The sequence below is a fragment of the Clarias gariepinus genome, chromosome 25 (genome assembly GCF_024256425.1).
Source record: "Clarias gariepinus isolate MV-2021 ecotype Netherlands chromosome 25, CGAR_prim_01v2, whole genome shotgun sequence".
In the NCBI taxonomy this organism is placed as follows: Eukaryota; Metazoa; Chordata; class Actinopteri; order Siluriformes; family Clariidae; genus Clarias; species Clarias gariepinus.
In genome coordinates this window covers 3,069,992-3,086,968 of record NC_071124.1, presented here as the reverse complement: position 1 = coordinate 3,086,968, position 16,977 = coordinate 3,069,992, and the positions used below count along the sequence as shown (strand labels likewise).

The 16,977-nt window shown below is 43.2% G+C and overlaps 1 protein-coding gene across 1 annotated transcript in view; it reads right to left on the bottom strand.

Annotated features, from left to right (window-relative positions):
* Positions 1-2,282: 2,282 nt before the first annotated feature.
* Positions 2,283-16,977, bottom strand: part of cdh6 (cadherin 6) — a 33,968-nt gene continuing 19,273 nt past the window's right edge. Inside the window, exons 3-12 of the mRNA XM_053486593.1 lie at positions 15,737-16,031; positions 14,805-14,924; positions 12,671-12,844; positions 11,214-11,401; positions 10,809-11,059; positions 8,732-8,868; positions 8,089-8,210; positions 6,861-6,978; positions 6,448-6,699; positions 2,283-4,418 (exon numbers count right to left, since the gene is read on the bottom strand). Of these exons, the coding sequence (XP_053342568.1) occupies positions 3,916-4,418; positions 6,448-6,699; positions 6,861-6,978; positions 8,089-8,210; positions 8,732-8,868; positions 10,809-11,059; positions 11,214-11,401; positions 12,671-12,844; positions 14,805-14,924; positions 15,737-16,031 (2,160 nt within the window). The 3' untranslated portion in view covers positions 2,283-3,915. The remainder of the gene's footprint in view (positions 4,419-6,447; positions 6,700-6,860; positions 6,979-8,088; positions 8,211-8,731; positions 8,869-10,808; positions 11,060-11,213; positions 11,402-12,670; positions 12,845-14,804; positions 14,925-15,736; positions 16,032-16,977) is intronic.

Below are 16,977 nucleotides of genomic sequence, written 5' to 3'. Positions count from 1 at the left end.
CGGGTTAATAGAAAGCGACATACAATTCTTTTTTTTTTTTATTTGCCTGGCCGTGATGTCTGGTGCTGCAGGTGTGATATAGCTGACTGGCATTGATTTAGACGTCTCTCACACACACACACACCATGAATTCGGTTCACATTTTAGCCCTGATTGAAACTATTTGAAGGATGAGCGGAAGATTTTGCTGTTAGTGGGAAACAAAATCTGTCACTCAGTTTCCTTTTTTTTTATCAACAGTAACAAAAAAATCGTTACTAGAAGGAATACCAGCAGACGGAGAACGTGGCGCTACGCAATGAAGCTGCTAGTGATAAGCGTTTATTACCAGTTATGATCTTCATTATTAGCTGTGGAAACTGGTTTGTTTGAGCAGATGAGAAAGCTGGACAGACTGACCCTAAAGCGCCGCCGAATCGCTGCTTTCTTTGGCTAGAAATGAAGCACAGCGTCGTAAGCAAAGACAGACGGAAAAGTTCCGGAACCTTGATTAGACCTCATAACATCGTTAGACAAAGTACGTCTTAAAGATTGTGCGTGACGTCGATCTGGTGCGGACAGATCCACCATTCAGACGCTCCGTCCCTCCCCGCAGGCCTCGATTCTGAGAATTCAGCACTGCATTGCCTTTTCTTTATTTATTTATGACCGAAGGCTAGCGTACATTACCCTCAATCAGCTTTAGCATGACAGGGATTAGCCGCACGGATCATGTTTTAGGTATTGCTTTATGGCCTCTGCTCTCTCTCTCGTGGATAATCTCATCCCTGGATTACAGCCGAGCCGCATTTTCGATCGGACGTCAATTGGCGATCCAGATCTTTGCCAGGACCCGATTGTGAATCCGGACCAGCGACGTGGCGCTACAGAAGAAGCCTTCAGAGAGAGAAAGTGACTGTTTGAGTTCAGAGGCTCCTCACGCCACAATAAAAGACAGTTCACAGGGCACGGGGCAGGACGCATTAAAATTAAGCCCTTAATGCGTCTGTGCAGGGAGCCAGGCGAGGATCAGATGAGATGAGAGCTGGCGTACATATTCGCCGCGTGCTCGGGGCGCCTGGGTGATTGAGTTAGAACGGACGTCATGTGAAATGTCACCATCTGCCTCGATGCCTGATCCCAAACCAATTTAAAAACCGAATCCCCTCCCTTACACCCCATCCACGACATCCCCCCCCCCCACACCCACACACACACACATCTCAAATCCAGCAGCAATTATAGATTGAGCTAATTAGCCGACGGTCTGTGACGGGCAACAGCCAAGGTGATGCTTTCAATTTCACTCGCAACCATGGAAATCAGGCCTGGAGGATTACGCTCCAGTCACATCGAGACGTGATAGCAGATTGACACCGACTATCTTTAAGTAATACATTATGTCTTAATGCTTAATCTGTTATAGGGAAAAAAAAATATAAAAAATTACAGCTGAATCCACCCTGACAGTTCGGTTTAAGACGACACGACGACTCAATATTACTCTATGTTTGATTGACATTTCCCAGCTGGTGTTGTAGAGTTTCTGTGGGTTATGGAGAATAATATTATTTTCCTCCTGATACTGAACTGCAACGTACTGTACATTATGTCACCAAAAGTTTGTGGACACTTGACTCTGGACTGCGTAGCAACGGAGTTTAGCAAACACGAGAGACAAACTATTGGCTCATAACAGTGTCCTCTTTACCCTTGAGATTGGAGCTAAGACACGGATGGATGCTTTGCATTTTAATATCGCACACACTCTGATGTTACATTTTCCGTCAATCATATAACTAAACTAGAAACTTCTCTAGGTTTCCTGGCTGAGCGAAGACGATTCCTTTGGACATCACAAATCACGGGTTTGTTTCACGGGATGCAGTCCCTTGAATACTTTTGTATTACAGAAACATCAACAACGCGAGGCGACATTGCTACTGTGCCGCGCTAAAATGTAACTATACCTGGATAAATAGTAACGTGCTATAAGTTATGCCTTAAACTGTTTTTTTTCTTTATCTGTTTGTTACACTGGATACAAAAATAGATTTTGTTTTCAACCTGCGAACATTTTGCTTAAGTGCACGATGATCGTCTAATTTTTTTTGCGGCTGTTAAACAATCAGGCGGCGCCTCACACGCTTCTGACCTAAAGGCTTAAAAACTCGCAGAACTGCCAGTGTAGGAGATCTTGACCCCGCCCTCGACTGCGCCTGGCGGTCCTGTAAGATGTCCTGCCTCGCTTAGGAGACATCTGTCAGGGGGAGAAAAAAATTTAAAATAATAATACTAAACCATTATTTTCTGTAAAAGAGAACATTTATTGTAATAAGAGGAAATCTGTACATCATACGAGCTGTTTTTTTTTTTTTTACTCCACACATTTAAAACAACAACATGTACGGATGTACGGATTTTTGATTGAGAATATATTTAGTCGTGTTATGTTTTATATAAATATTCAGTACAAAATATCACAAAGCAAAGTAGTACATGGACATCGTCTAGTCTTCCGAAAAAACCACTGGCGACAACGCACTGTTTCATAAAACCACGTGTTTTTTTTGTGTTGTTTTTTTTTTTTTTTTTTTTGTACAACATGAGTTAGCATCACCTTTATTTTTACAGTATATCACTGACAAAAGCACGGGAATATTGCAGGTGAACTCTGTGCGCCTAAACCACAAATATTTACCCGTTGCCTCAGAAGCCAGCTTACGCTCGTATGTATATTCTTTTAAAAAATAACCTCTTTTCATCCCCTCGATAACGGAGGCGGGCGAATGCAATTTCTAGACTCATTTTTGTAGCTGGCACAGAGGGCAAAAATATAAGAGCGGTGATTTATTTGAACATCCCAGTCATAACTCAACATCGGGACCGCTGCGATTATCATTCAGAGAGGGGATGAATCATCTTGGGGTGGTTGTGTTGTTAGTATTACTAACAAAAAACCAACAAAAAAACCAAGAGAGAAGAGGAGAGGACGTGTATAGGGATGTGGTTATTAACACTCCTAGCATAAGTGTGAGGAATATTTATAAATTCGGATGTTTGATAAAAGGACAACATTTTGATTTCTTTCAATTTTCTTAAAAAAAAAAAATTATAACTCTTGGAAATGAATTCATGTAATTTTTCGTCCTTGTTGTTGTTGTGATTTTGTAAATAGGCTGCTCGTGTAAAGGGAATGTAAGATGGTGGGATGCGGTTGAGACGTGTGCCAAAAAAAATGCGAGTCACATTTCCTGCCTACGAGCGAGTAGATAATTGGAAGCTTCTGGCGTTTTCTCAAGTAGATGATGAAAACGGGTGCCAATCACGAAAACACCTTTTGCCCGACCCAAATTTCTGAAGCACCATGTCTGCTCGGGAAAGCACTGACAGATACATACATACATCGAAAAACTAATACTGAGAAGTCCCAAAAAAAAAGAAAAAAAAAAGGAAAACCGTACAGATGATCGACACTCGGCTAATCAGAGCTCCGGGTTCGTTAACGCCTGCTAACTAACGTAGCTTTGGCTGCTTCACGTTTTCACAGACGCTTCGTTAAAAAGTCTGGTCCTTCGTAAACCTTTTGACTTTCCGTTCACGCTGAGCGAGGCGTTTCTCAGGAATACTGAATTCCACGGTAATTCCGTAGCACTTCCTTATTTGGTAAAGTCATTACGATTTCCTGTCGTTTTATCCGGGAAGATACGCCTCAGCTGTGACGTTTCGAGCGAGCTGCGGAAAAGTCGTCGGGTTACGCTACGACTCCGTGGTTTAAAGCCTTCGAGACGTCTTCCTGTCTCTCTCTCTGTCTGTCTGTCTGCTGGACCGAATTGGGGCGAAAAACAAGGGCACTTTGTAAGAATTCCACTTTTTGCGAGAAATACAAGACTTGATCAAGGATTCCACTTTACGGGAAGCCGAGGCGAGGCAAGGTTAGGAGTCCCATTCGTCGGCCCCGTACATGTCGGCGAGCTTCCTGAAGCGCGGCCCCCACTCGTTCAGGTAGCTGTAGTCGTGCGGTGATTCAGACGATCCCGAGCCGAGCGAGCTGAGCGATTCGGCGACCGAGCCCTCGCCCTCGTAGGCGTAGGTGGCCAGGGAGTCATAAGGCGGTGCCGCGGGGCTGCTGTCGTGCTCCTGGACGCGCTGACTGATGAAGTTCCTCACGTCCGAGTTGTCTCGGGATGTCACGGCCGTCCGGCGCATGGGAGGCGGAGGGTAGGGGGGCTCGGACGGCACGACGTCGCGTCTCAGTTTGCTGCTTTCCTCCATGGCCTCTGGGTGGCGCAGGGCCCCGATGTCGAATGCTTGCGTGTCCTCTTCACCGCCGCCTTCATCGTTGTAGCTCACCACGTTGTCCCTGACGTCCTCTTTGGAAATGATCAGCGGTTCCTTCTTTTTCTGCCGCTTCAGGGCGGCAAATAGAACAACGATCACTAAAGAGAGAGAAAGAGAGAGAAACACAAACACACGCAGACTGAGTGGGACGGATAATCGACAAGCGACAAAGAGGCAGTGTATGGTATTTGAGCAGTGTTAGTCAATTTACATTACTCGACTGATGTGGTCTTTCAATCTTTTTTTTTTTTTTTTTTACATACATCTCTGTAAACTGTTCCATTATCTCTGGGAGAGTAGAAGAAGTGGAAACAGCCTTGGATACAGATTTGAAGACCGAAAGATACAAACAGCAAAAAAATACAAAACAGTTTTGAGTTGAGAGTGGATTAAATCGCTGTTCAGAAACAGACAGGCAGGCGCGAACGGTGCGCTTTAACAATAAAAAAAGCTTGGTGTGTGGATGATGAGGTGTCACCTATACAACACAGCAGCTGCTCGTGGAGAAACGCCGAAGATCTGGTGCGATCTGAATATAAATCTACTCCGCTGTGAGGTTTACTAAATATCACTGAGAATTTTAAACCACTCAAGCAAATCTAAGGCCTGACGCAAAGTTTTATTATCTCTCTCTCTCTTCAGATAAAAAAAAAAAACCAAAACATAATAATAATAATAATAACAACAAAAAAACTTTAATTTGAACAGGACTGAAATCTCTTCTTCGTCCTCGTCTGATTGAAAGTCTAACAGTGTTGCGTTTATCGGTCCGGAGCGGTTAAGCGTGTCAGGGCCCTTTTTTTCCCCCTTTTTTGCGTGCTTGGCTTTAACTTGGCATTCTGACCGGACGTGCACATTTCAGACCGCCGGAGTAGTAATTAATGTAATGTTGGAGCAGACAAAGGCTCGTGGGCTGACAGGCGGAGGGGTGCGAGCATGACAGAGAAAGCGGCATCTCCCTGACAGTGAGGCTGAAGGATGAGTGCTCCGTAACGGCACCGACAGGAGGCTAGATGGATGGAGCGGGTGATGATCAGACTGCTAAAACCGCAGGAAACAGAATGCCTCGACTTCACAGTCCCTAAGGAGGCAGCCGTAATTCGACCGGAGACTTCGAAAGGGGATTCGGTTAAAGTCGGATTATCACGGCGTTAGCGCATCCGATCCGCGAGACACTACGGTCGCCTTGGTAAAACTGTATATCAGGTAATATCAAGGCTGACGCGTTTGTACCTTCCGGAATTAACCTCTCGGGAAAATGATTAAGGCACCAGATGTGTTGTTCTATTTTTTACATCCAGAAATCAAACTGACCTCCGGGGAAACGTGTTAACTGACACTATGCAAATTATCACCTAATTAATTAGTCGAAGCTTAGCGCATGCATGCTAGCAACATGTGTTAAGATGACTCACTTTGGCAGGACTAGAAAAAAAAACAACATATTAATTGCTTTAAATATAATTCTTCTAATTCATTTTTATTTTAAACCAGGACTTTGATCATTAAAGTTGTTTGAATGTTCAGTAGCACTTTAGATTTATCTAATTATTTCCATATGGTGAAAAAAACGCAGACTGTAAAGATACAGCGTGATTTGTGGAAGCGGCTTTGATAGTGCGCATCATTCTCATGTACAGACTCACTCCCGATGTAAACCGGTCTTCTATTTCACGTGTACAGATGTGTATCTATCACCAACTTTGCTGCTTGTAGGCGTGGCCTCATTTTCCAGACTAGATCGGCAAAGCTAACTATGTAAACGTAACTAAAGGGACCAACGATCTTCCAGCAATACTTCCTCCCGAGCCTCATTTTTGCTTCTCTATACACACATGTAGGTTGAGGTCGGTAGGAATGCATGAGATGAAACCAAGTTCAGATTTCGTCGCCTTGGGGAACACCTTACTCTCAATTCTTCCGTACAGATTTCTCATCCTTATTAAACATCTCATACCTTGTAGTGAAAAAAAAAACACACCCATTGGGGATACACATATATTATAGACATCATCATAATATAAACGTGACTTTTTGTGGAAAATCTTAAAAGAAACATGAGCCTGAATCAAACATAATAAAATTCCTTACAATTTATTTATTTTTTTATTTCCGAGTCACACTTACGGAGCAGGATGATGACGCAGAGCAGAATAGCCACCAGCGCTCCGGTGCTGAGCCCGGCCGTGCCGCTCAGCGCCTCGGCGTTGCACATCTCCATGTTTCCGTTTCGGTCGCAGGTACAGACGCGCACCGTCAGCGTACCTGTGCTGCTCATGACGGGGAAACCGCGGTCCGAGATTACGACGGCGACCAGGTACGCGCTTTGCTGCACTTGCCGGAAACCCGTCCTCCGTGTATAAAGGCCTGCGGTGTTGTCTGTGCAACAAATAAAAATAAAATAAGCACGGACACTCGGCAAAGCTGCACGAGCCGGTCTAAATCTCTTAAAAACCCAGGATTGGAGTTTTACTTCTTCCTGACACAGCAGAGTCATAAAGGGGCGAAAAGAAAAAAAAAAGGTGAAGGAAATAACTCACCTCCGTAGTCTTGCACTGAGAAGTTGGCCTTCACCGAGCTCTCCGATGCCAGCGCAAAGGAGAAGCTGTGGCCTTCCAAGGGCTCGTCCCGATCCACTGCCGTTATGGTTTGGATTTTCTGAGACGAGATAAAGAGAGAGCGAAAAAAATAAAACAATGGTTTAAAAAAAAAGAACAACACACACACTGTGCATGACTTGCTGACTTCAGTTAAATGGAAAACAACGGCATGAATTGTCCTTAATGGCTATTGTGTAATTTGTACTAATTAGTGTTGCGTATACAAATCAATTACGTTAGAGTTTCAATGAGCCGTGCCGTTTGTTTTCCACAAATCATTTTTAATCAGATTTGCGGATGCAGGAAAATATTTTAACATTTATAATGTCATTTCCTTCATGTGCCCTTCCTTCTTCGCTGCACTCACACACACACACATATGCACGCACGCACTGGAGAGCTCTCATTGGAAGTGAGGACGTCTATCGGCTCAGAGATTGAGCCCGGAGTTGTCTTGTGCGGTTAGCAAGGGCAACTCGAGGTTAAATGCCCCTCGTTCAAGGACACATCTAAAATTTAATCAGCAATCCTCGGGTGCTTGGTGAGTTTCTGCCTGTCGGGCATAGCAACCAGCCGGGCTCTTCGCCTTCCCGCCCTTCCGTGACTCCCAATCAGCTTTTCATTATGTACTAGTCAAAGGTATGACTCACTCTTCGTGAGCGTATTCCCGATTCACTTTCTGAAAAGACTCCCTAAACGTTACACGTACGGACCCCACTATCTCTAAGAGAAAAGATCGATAAGCTGGAGCTGGGCGTCGCCCGGGAGTGGGTGGATCAGCGACCTGGATGATGATGGACAGCGGGTGGGGAGGGGGGGTGTTGGTTGTTTGGCGTCTGGGAAAGGTAGTTATTATAAAGCGACTCTGATAAGTGACAGCACCTGCCATCCGCCGCGACACTTAATCTCATCAAGCGTGACAGGGAAAGGTCTGGACGTCTAATCCGGCAGGGCTAAATACTCATCGCAGATCCTTATCTCTCGTCCACAGGTTGCGCCCGTGTTCGACAAACCGCACTCGTCTCGTAGTTTCTTATCTTTAAATTGACGGGGTGGCCCCCGGTGAGAAATGTTAACGTCTCTTTTTTTTAAAAAAGAGACAGAAAAATACAGAGCGAGAGAGTAAGAGAGCGAGAGAGAGAGCGAGAGAGAGAGAGACTTCCTTTACCTGACCGGATTTAGCGTTTTCACACACAAAGGTGTCGAGGAAGGACCCGAGCATCGGCGGGTTATCGTTCACATCCAGAACACGGATGTACACGGGCACTCGACTCGTCTGCTGGGGGTTATCTGAAAAAAAAATAGAAACACACACGCCACACACAGCAGCGTGAAAATACGTAAATTATTTGTCATTTATATTTTATTGCTGAATTCCATCTTTTCATCAAGGTCTTTACCGCTTATTTAATATTTACTATTTCGCCATAACAACCTTCAACTCTGACCAATTAATTTAATTTACTCTATAAAGGTAAAGAATAATCAATTCATTGTGGCATGGAATAACAAGACAACCTCTGACACTGGAGACTCCTTCCATAAATCTGAGTTAAACACAATGGATTAAGTGTTAGTTTAATAACAGGAAAGCTAAAGTAACAAGATTATCGTTCGTGATTAGCTTAGCTTCCTGAGCGCGTATGACTGTTACGTTCTCTCTCTCACTCTCTGGATGAAGATCTGCGTGTAGTTTTGTTTAGGGTTCTGACAAGAAGCCTGAACTCCCTGGCGTACCCGGGTTTCTCTGGATTTTCCACCTAATGTCACCGTGATATTTTGAAAGATGATAATGTCGGTGTGTGACTTACTGAACTCGGTTGCGATCACTGAAATGTTGTGCCATGCGAGGTCTTCTCGGTCAAGGGGCTTCTGCAGGAATATGGAGCCGTTCCCGGCGTGCACGTTAAACATCCGGTCCACGTCCGTGTGCCGATCAATTGTGTACCTGGAAATGACACCGTCCTTTCGGATCAATACTCCTTAGCGAGAAGAGCTGCTGCTGTGGCACTGCATACTGAACGAAGAATAATGCTTCCTACGAAGGTGGCTTCGCGTTTTTGCTGCTAAACACGGGCTACGCGGGAATGGGTGACAGCTTCGAGAAGCAGAACTGATTACCTCCACGGAGCCTGAAGGCCGCTCGCGGCCCCGTGCCCATTTGTTCCTGGTTCGGCGGGAGCTTGCAATATTGCTCTTTCAGACGCAATCGTTCAGAGGGATCGCTCCATTTGCTAATTATCCTCCCTGATGTTCGGCGAGACCGTGCTGCCCCGTCACACTGCCCCGGATGTCTGATAATTACCTGCCCTGAAGTCCTGCTCTACCGTCCGCTGTTCAGGGCTCTTTAATTGCGCTTCTTTCTCTTCGCTCTTATTTACCGCCATCTCCGGAGGGGACCAAATAAAGGAGCCATTTATTGTAAGGAGGAATATCTTCATTTATTTTCATAATGGAAGCTTATTACGATTAATTCAATACAAAGTCACAATCGGGGACCTTTTGAATTAAAAGAGGACGCGATGCGGATATGTCCGCCCTGCCGCTCGTATTCAAAGCGGATAAAGCCCTGCCCTGTGGGTGAAGGTCATTTAGATTGATGGGGACGGGTTTCTCCTAATCTCAAGCACTCAAATGGAGCCTTTTGTACACACGGATAAATTGAATATTGAAAAAAAAAAAAAAAAAACGTCTCTGCAGAGAAAAAAAAAACATGAACTACAGCCTGGGACCTCAGCGAGGGCGACGCGAGACTGGCGGCTTTTATTAGCATTGTTATCCGCGTTATAATTAATATAATTATTATTAGTATTATTGCTACTATTAGGAAAAAGGAAGAGGAATCTATTATAATGGAAATACAAATGAAAAGCACCTCCTTTGTAAAAAGCTCCACAGCTCAACACAGATGTTTACTTTAGTGCGTACGACTCCACCTGATTTCACTAATTAGACTCCCTCATTATCTAGCGAGAGAGCTCATTACTGAAATCAGGTGCTCCTGTACAGGGGACTCACAGGAGTGTTACGATGAAAATGAAAAAGATAATATATCCCAGTCTGAAAATATCGCGGTTTCTGTCGAATTAATCGGATATACATCTGCACGTATGATTAAAGATAAGATAAAGATGAAGAGACTTTGTTGTCATTGTAGAGGTTTGTGGGAGCTTTTAGAGACCAACAGCAATAAGAAATGTAGGAATAAACAAAAGATGATCGCACTAAAATATAATAAATATAACAATATATGCAATAAAATATGTAATAATAATATATATATTATATTTCACACACAAAAAAAAGATGACATCCCTGAACTGTTCTGTTGTACGGTGATGAAGTGAGCAGCCTGAGGCAACAGGGCCGAGCGATATAAAGATATAATATCGATATCATGATAAATGGTGTCACAGGACACTTTGCCGAGACGTCACAGACATTGTAATATCTTCCTCTTTTTATAATTTTTTATTATTTTGTAAAAATTACTGTAAAATAAAATAACTCTTGAGAAGCATTCTATGTTGAATTTTGCTGAGAAATCTTTACATTGTAAAAATTTTTTAATCCATGTTGTCAAAGTAATATTTTTCTTCTAAAAAAAAAAAATGACTTACTGGTTATTTTTAAATATATAACTTCAACACTATGGCTTTTTTGCTAAGGAACTTTTCTATGTAATCAAACCGATACAGTATAGCGTGATGAATATCGTCTTTAACAATCATGATGTGATATTTTAGTCAAATTGTTCCAAACCTTCGGTCAATATAAACAGATTGAATAAATCTGCTATAACAGACAGAAATCCATTCTGTGGTAATTTCCTTTGTGCACACGCCGTATGAAAACCGTGACAGAGACAAGCGGTGTTTAAATACTTACTTGACCGGGCTGCGGCGCGCGTCCTGATCCACGGCGCTGACCGACCCGATGATAGTGCCCAAAGCCGCATCCTCCTTCACCTCCATCACGTAACTGGGACGCTCAAATCTCGGAGGCTCGTCCACGTCGACCACGTTTATTTTCACCGTGGTCATGTCCTTGGCGTCCACGCTGACGTATCGCGGGTCCGGGTAGGTGTTGCGAACTTGCACCTGCAGCGTGTACTGGTTCTTTTTCTCGTAATCGAGAGGCTGTGGAGAGAGAAACAAAGCACCCACGTTGTGCGCTCAGTTCAATCGGGACACCCGAGCTGAGGTAAGTCATTATTTCACAGCACGGGTTCCTCTAATGAGACGCTGGTCAGGCCTGCATGCGCGGCAGGTGGCTGCAACAAACCGGCTTTACCTTTCTGACGCTGATGATGCCGTTCTGTGAAACTTTGTCAGCCGTTATGTAAAAAACATCCCGGCCGTCTCCGCCCACCAGTGTGTAATCCATCTCTGCGTTCACTCCGATGTCGGCGTCTAACGCTCGGACCTGACCGACCTCGGTGCCGGGCTCGCTCAGCTCGGGAACGCTGAACTCATACAGATCTTAGAGGAGGAGATCACACACACACACACACACACACACACACACAGAAACTGAGTTTCTTCTACAGACGTACAGTATGTAGTGCTATTATTCTGAAACATTAAAACACTCTGGAATTATCTGAAAATCAATGCAATTATATAAAACTGTAAAGTGGGCGTGTCTATACATTAAAGATATTTGTAAAACAAACAATTTTAGGGGGGAAAAGTTATTAGTTCATCTCAAAATTCAACAGGTGGCGCTATAAATTTTTTAAAACGCACTTCGTGTGATTAAATTTTGCGCAAACGAAGCTGTGGGCTAAGCAAGTATTTAATAAATCTATAGAGTTGGACAGTTTGAAGAGTATTTTTTGTTTTTTTTTACTGTAGTTACTTGTCGGATGTTTGGGCTTAACAACAACAAATTCTTATACATCTTTGCAAAAGTTGAAATTTAGTCTGTAAGTGTAAACGTCATACGCCTTAATGCACAGTCTTGTCAGAGATTTATGCACTTTATGTTAATGTTGTTGACATCTTCTGTTACAGACTTTTGTTCGATTTGTACTTTATTAACAAATTACACTTTTCATCCATTTATAGTTGTACTTCATGGTGCAGAACGTTCCTGAAATTAATCAGTTCATGTTCTCACAATGTACGTCACAGCAGCGGTAAGCATTTCTTCCCTCCCTAATGTTTGCATCGTGTTTAGGAGAAACCAGAAAATCGTTCAATTCTAAAGATGTTGAAAATCTGACTGTTATCTTATGGACCGTTACACTGGAGACTCCTTACATAAACGTTACTTATACGTCACTTTATCAATGATTGGTGGTTTTGCTTTGTTAAAAAACATTTAACAGCCTCTTTCTGTGAACGAGTTGTTACTATAGAAACGATAACCTACTCCAACAAGGTCGTGTCGATTCCGTCCGGTAATAGAAATTTGAGAATTCCTAGAGTCTTTCGTTTCTTTCTCGTCTTTATTAGCGTGCTGAACAAGTGAACAGTTTTTGCTCATGTCTTAGCTTTGACTTTCCAGCTTTGATAAGATTTCTGGTCCTCCTGTCCCGGTGACAAACCGATGATTTGTCTCCCCTGAAGTGCTTGTTTGATTAGTATTAATTTGCCGAAGCGCTGCTGATGAGTTATTTTCTGTCATCCACTGTGCGCGGACTAAAAATTCATGAGCTAAATCCTCGGCAAACAGTGGCGAGTGGTGTGTTGAGAGTTTCATCTTCCCAGTGTGTGTGTGTGTGTGTGTTGTAGTGTAGTGCTTACTGTGTTCAAACTGAGGAGGATTGTCGTTCACATCAGTCAGTGTGATGTTGACTATAGTGGAGCCCATTAAGCCGCCTCTCTGGCCCGCCATGTCCTTGGCTTCGATCACTACCTGGTAATGCTCCCTCTGCTCTCTGTCCATGTCTGAGGGCCCTAAGGCCGTCCGGATTATGCCTAAAGGAAAAAAATGGGACTGCGTGGGTTGCTTGTTTTGTTTTGTATTCTTTCCACACACACACACAAAGAAAGAGATAGAGTCAGAAAGAGAGGTGCACTTTGTTTTGTTTCTTCCTGTTAACGCTCTATAACAGACTGATCGCCGTTATGTGCTACAGAGACAGTTTAAGGCTGAGTGAGATGATGATGTTCTGGGACTACGAGGATCTGGGGGAGAAGGAGCTAAAAACTGTAGTTGTGATGGAAACGTGGTTTAAAAACCTCGGTGAGTTGGAACTGTGCTGAGCTCGCTGCGTGCACGCTGACCCTTATGTTGCCTTGGAGATTGTAATTGGCATCAGCAGTCTCTACTGGGTTGCAGCTGCAGGTAGTGAATGATCTGGGCTGAAGGATGAAAGCGGGTGCTGTGGTGTTGCTTTCTGCAGCCGAGCCAAGCAGGCTGTGTAGCGGCGACGCGTTCCAAATCTTACAGTGTGTGTTAAACCTCTAGCGTAAACGTAACGTTGTAATCCGGCCTAGAGAGTGAGTTTAGAATCCGTGACATCTAAATAAAAATCGGCTTGTAATTGAACTGAAAGAGAGGTTAAAACAAAACAAACAAACAAAAAAGCTAGTGTCTATAAATTCCACTTGGAGGCAACAAACACAAGGCTGTACCATTAGCTAGCAGATAGAGCGGTATTGTTACATATCGTAGTGTGTTTTATCATCTTGGATACAATGCTGTCATCAAATATCGAAACGTATCGTATTCTTGTGGATTGTATCGTTGAATATTGTAACATTTCGTCTTAATGCAGATTCTGCGGTTTTCTCAAATATCGGATTGTATTATTACAGATACGGTGCTATCGACTAATATCATATCATACAGTATCGCACATTTTGGATGTGTTAAAAAATGCCTATAAAAGCCTATTTTGATAGTTTAAACCCCAAATCTGCTCCCAAAACACATTAATTTTATTTTAAACTTAGCTTAATACTGAACCCTTAAAAACCCTTAACCCCTTAAAAAAACGTAGACCCTGTATAGGGGAATCCTGGAGGCCTTTTTGTCTTGGAGCTGTTTTCCACTGTATTGGACTGTGAACTGTGTGTCGTTTAGGATTTTCCTGAAATATTATTCCAGTAGTTCGCGGGGGTCAACTGTATCATCAGTTATCGAATTATATGGTATCATGAAGTGGTATTGAGCTCAGTGGCTTTGTCTTTCCTTCATTCTAAGTGTTCAGTTCCAGATTCTGTAGTATGGTCAATTAATCTCAACTGTCATAGATTCCGTACTGTCTTATGAAGAAGCAGGGTATTTACACTCCTCATTATTGTGCCCTATGCACAGAACAGATTCTTTTATACTGAACTAACTGTAATATTGTTGTGACTTAAACTGAGTTCCAAAGTGCCACGCTAAGAAAAATCCTAGAAAACAAAGAATGTGTCATAACTGCAAATGGTCATAAAACTGTCACAGATGGCAGTCGGAGAGGTTCATCTGTTACATCTCATAAAAAAACACACACTTCAAATCCAAGTCCAGGATCTGTCGTGTGTGTGTGTGTTTCATGATTAACCTAGGGTCCTGATGCATATATCCCTGTTACGACTTACATGCGTATCATGGTCACACGTGTCACATCTGGGCGCGCCCGTGTCGCTGTTAAGCTGGACGCTAATCTGCTGCAGGGGCTTTTTGTATTTCTGTTTAAACAAAGACCTTTGCTGGAGACGGTCCAGGGTGCACATTAAAATGATTAAACTGCTTTGAGTTTGTTCGACTGGAGTGCTCGAGTGGGAGGGCCATAATGCAAACCTTTCACATTACTGAAGTACTCTCTTGCTCTACCTATTTTTAAGTCTCTTTTTCTGAGCAACTTATTGTGCTTTGCTCTCGCTCTCTTAATCTTCATACGTCAGATTATGATGGAAACACACCACTCAGAGAGGACTATCTTACCTGTGTTTGACTCGACGGAGAAGTACGGGTGTCCCTGACTGATGCTGTAGACCAGTTTGGCGCTCATGCCGAACATCTCGTCGTCTGCGTCGTGGGCCGTCACCTGAATAACCGAAGTTCCTTAGGAGACAAACAAACAGTGATTTAGAAGGATGTTATTCTTTCAGTAAGAGTTGGACTACAGAAGTGTTTGACTACAACTTGGGTCAAGCTGCAGGAGGTTTTCTTATAAGCAACTCGATTCATCCATCCATTTAGGAACATCTGTAGTCCATCTAGAGACTGTGAAGGCCAATGGTGACCACTGTATTAATTCCCATTTTGTACGACTGTGGTAGGACCGCCAGCCAACACACACACATGCTACAAGCAATTTGTGAACGCCCTTTAGGTGTGAATTGAACCCAGGACCTGGATGTGCGAGGCGACAGCGCTAACCACTACACCGCCATGCCGCCAGATAAGCAACTAACTTGACTGAATATCCACCATTCGATGGTCATTATGATATTTACTAAGAAATCCAAAAATCAGGGTCAAAGTTTGTGGGCTGTGTTAAATAAATATGCTTAGTGGTTATATGTCTGCGTTACATTTATTCTGTATGCATTACCTTAGTAATATAAACTCGGAACAAATTAGATACATCTATTTTAAATGTCACTATATATATATATAATTATTATTTTTTTAAACATTTACATTTAGGCATTTAGCAGATGGCCTAATTCGGAGTGATTTACATTATCTTATTTTACATGTAAAAAGTTAAAGGTTAAGGGCCTTGCTCAAGGCCCATCAGGGACAAATTGATAGTTGTGGGATTTGAATTTGGTACCTTCCGAACCGTAGTCCAATGCGGTTCCAATTCCAAACCATGCTTTAACCAGTATACTTAAAAACCAAAACAACAACCGAACAAAACTACGTACCGATGTGTGACCTCTCTGGGACGGTGGCCGTGTAAACCTCCTTCTCGAACTTGGGCTCGTTGTCGTTGATGTCGTGGAGTTTGACGATGAACTCTGTCTCGGGTTCTAAAGGGTGGCCGTTCTTCTTGTTGACGGCCTGAGCCCGGAGTGTGTAGGACGGCTTCTCCTCTCGGTCCAGGCTCCGCGTGGCGTGCAGATCGCCCGAGTCCGGGTCTATCACGAAGATGGTCCCGGCTCCTTCGCCCGTCAGGACGTACATCACCGCGCCGTCTCCTCGATCCATATCGGAGTGAAGCTGTGAACGGGATATCGTTCATCAGTGACCTCGAGATCTGTCTAAACGTCACGTTACCCTCAGTATTCTTTCTTTTTTTTATAGAGGCAGAACAATAAACTCAAAAGGATCTCTCTCTTTTTCTCTCTCTCTATTCCTGCAGGTACTGTCGAGCCAATATGTGCAGATGAGCGCTTGTGAAATTGAGTTCTGATTGCTTATCACATGAAAGTAAGAAACATCAAATGTGCAATCAAGGTGAATACATATTCATTAGAAAGAGAGCCAGTCACACCTGCTGTCTCTATGAGGCACGGCCCTTTTTTTCTCTCTTTGCGTTTCATGAGCGAAAAATTCAAACGTCCCTCATCCTGCCATCCTTCAACTCTTGTGTCTTACGATTCCAGTCACAGATTCGCTTTGAGTGAAGCACTGAGTGGGAATTTATTTTTTTTTTACTTTTTTTAACACTAAAGCAGTGGATTGGTGGATCTGGATTGCTTTTTTCTTTTCTTTTTCCTACTACTCATGAAGGAATAGAGGATTACTTTCACAGCTTTGAGTGGGCTGAAGTGAATCATTGTTTTGGAGATATAATTAAATTAAAACCACACCTGTTCTTTGCATGTGGAAATCAGAACATTTTGTTGAGATCGTATTTAAAAAAAAAAAAACAGAAACGTATTCGAACACAATGACTTCTCAATGCCTTACAGCCCTCCTGAGACTTTTTTGGAAATTCTTCCTCCGCTTTCCTCATTCTTCACGCCGCAGACAGAAACATTTTCAGAGGCGGAAAAAGATTTTCTTTTTCTTGTCAATGTCAGAAAGCGACATTCATGAGTCTATAAATCCGTAACCCTACCCCGGAAATCCTCTCGGGACCCCTTTTACATTCCGCTCATGCCAGAGATGGAGGTGGTGTAAATTCTTCGCCCTGAGCAACCCGACACGAACGGCCCACAGC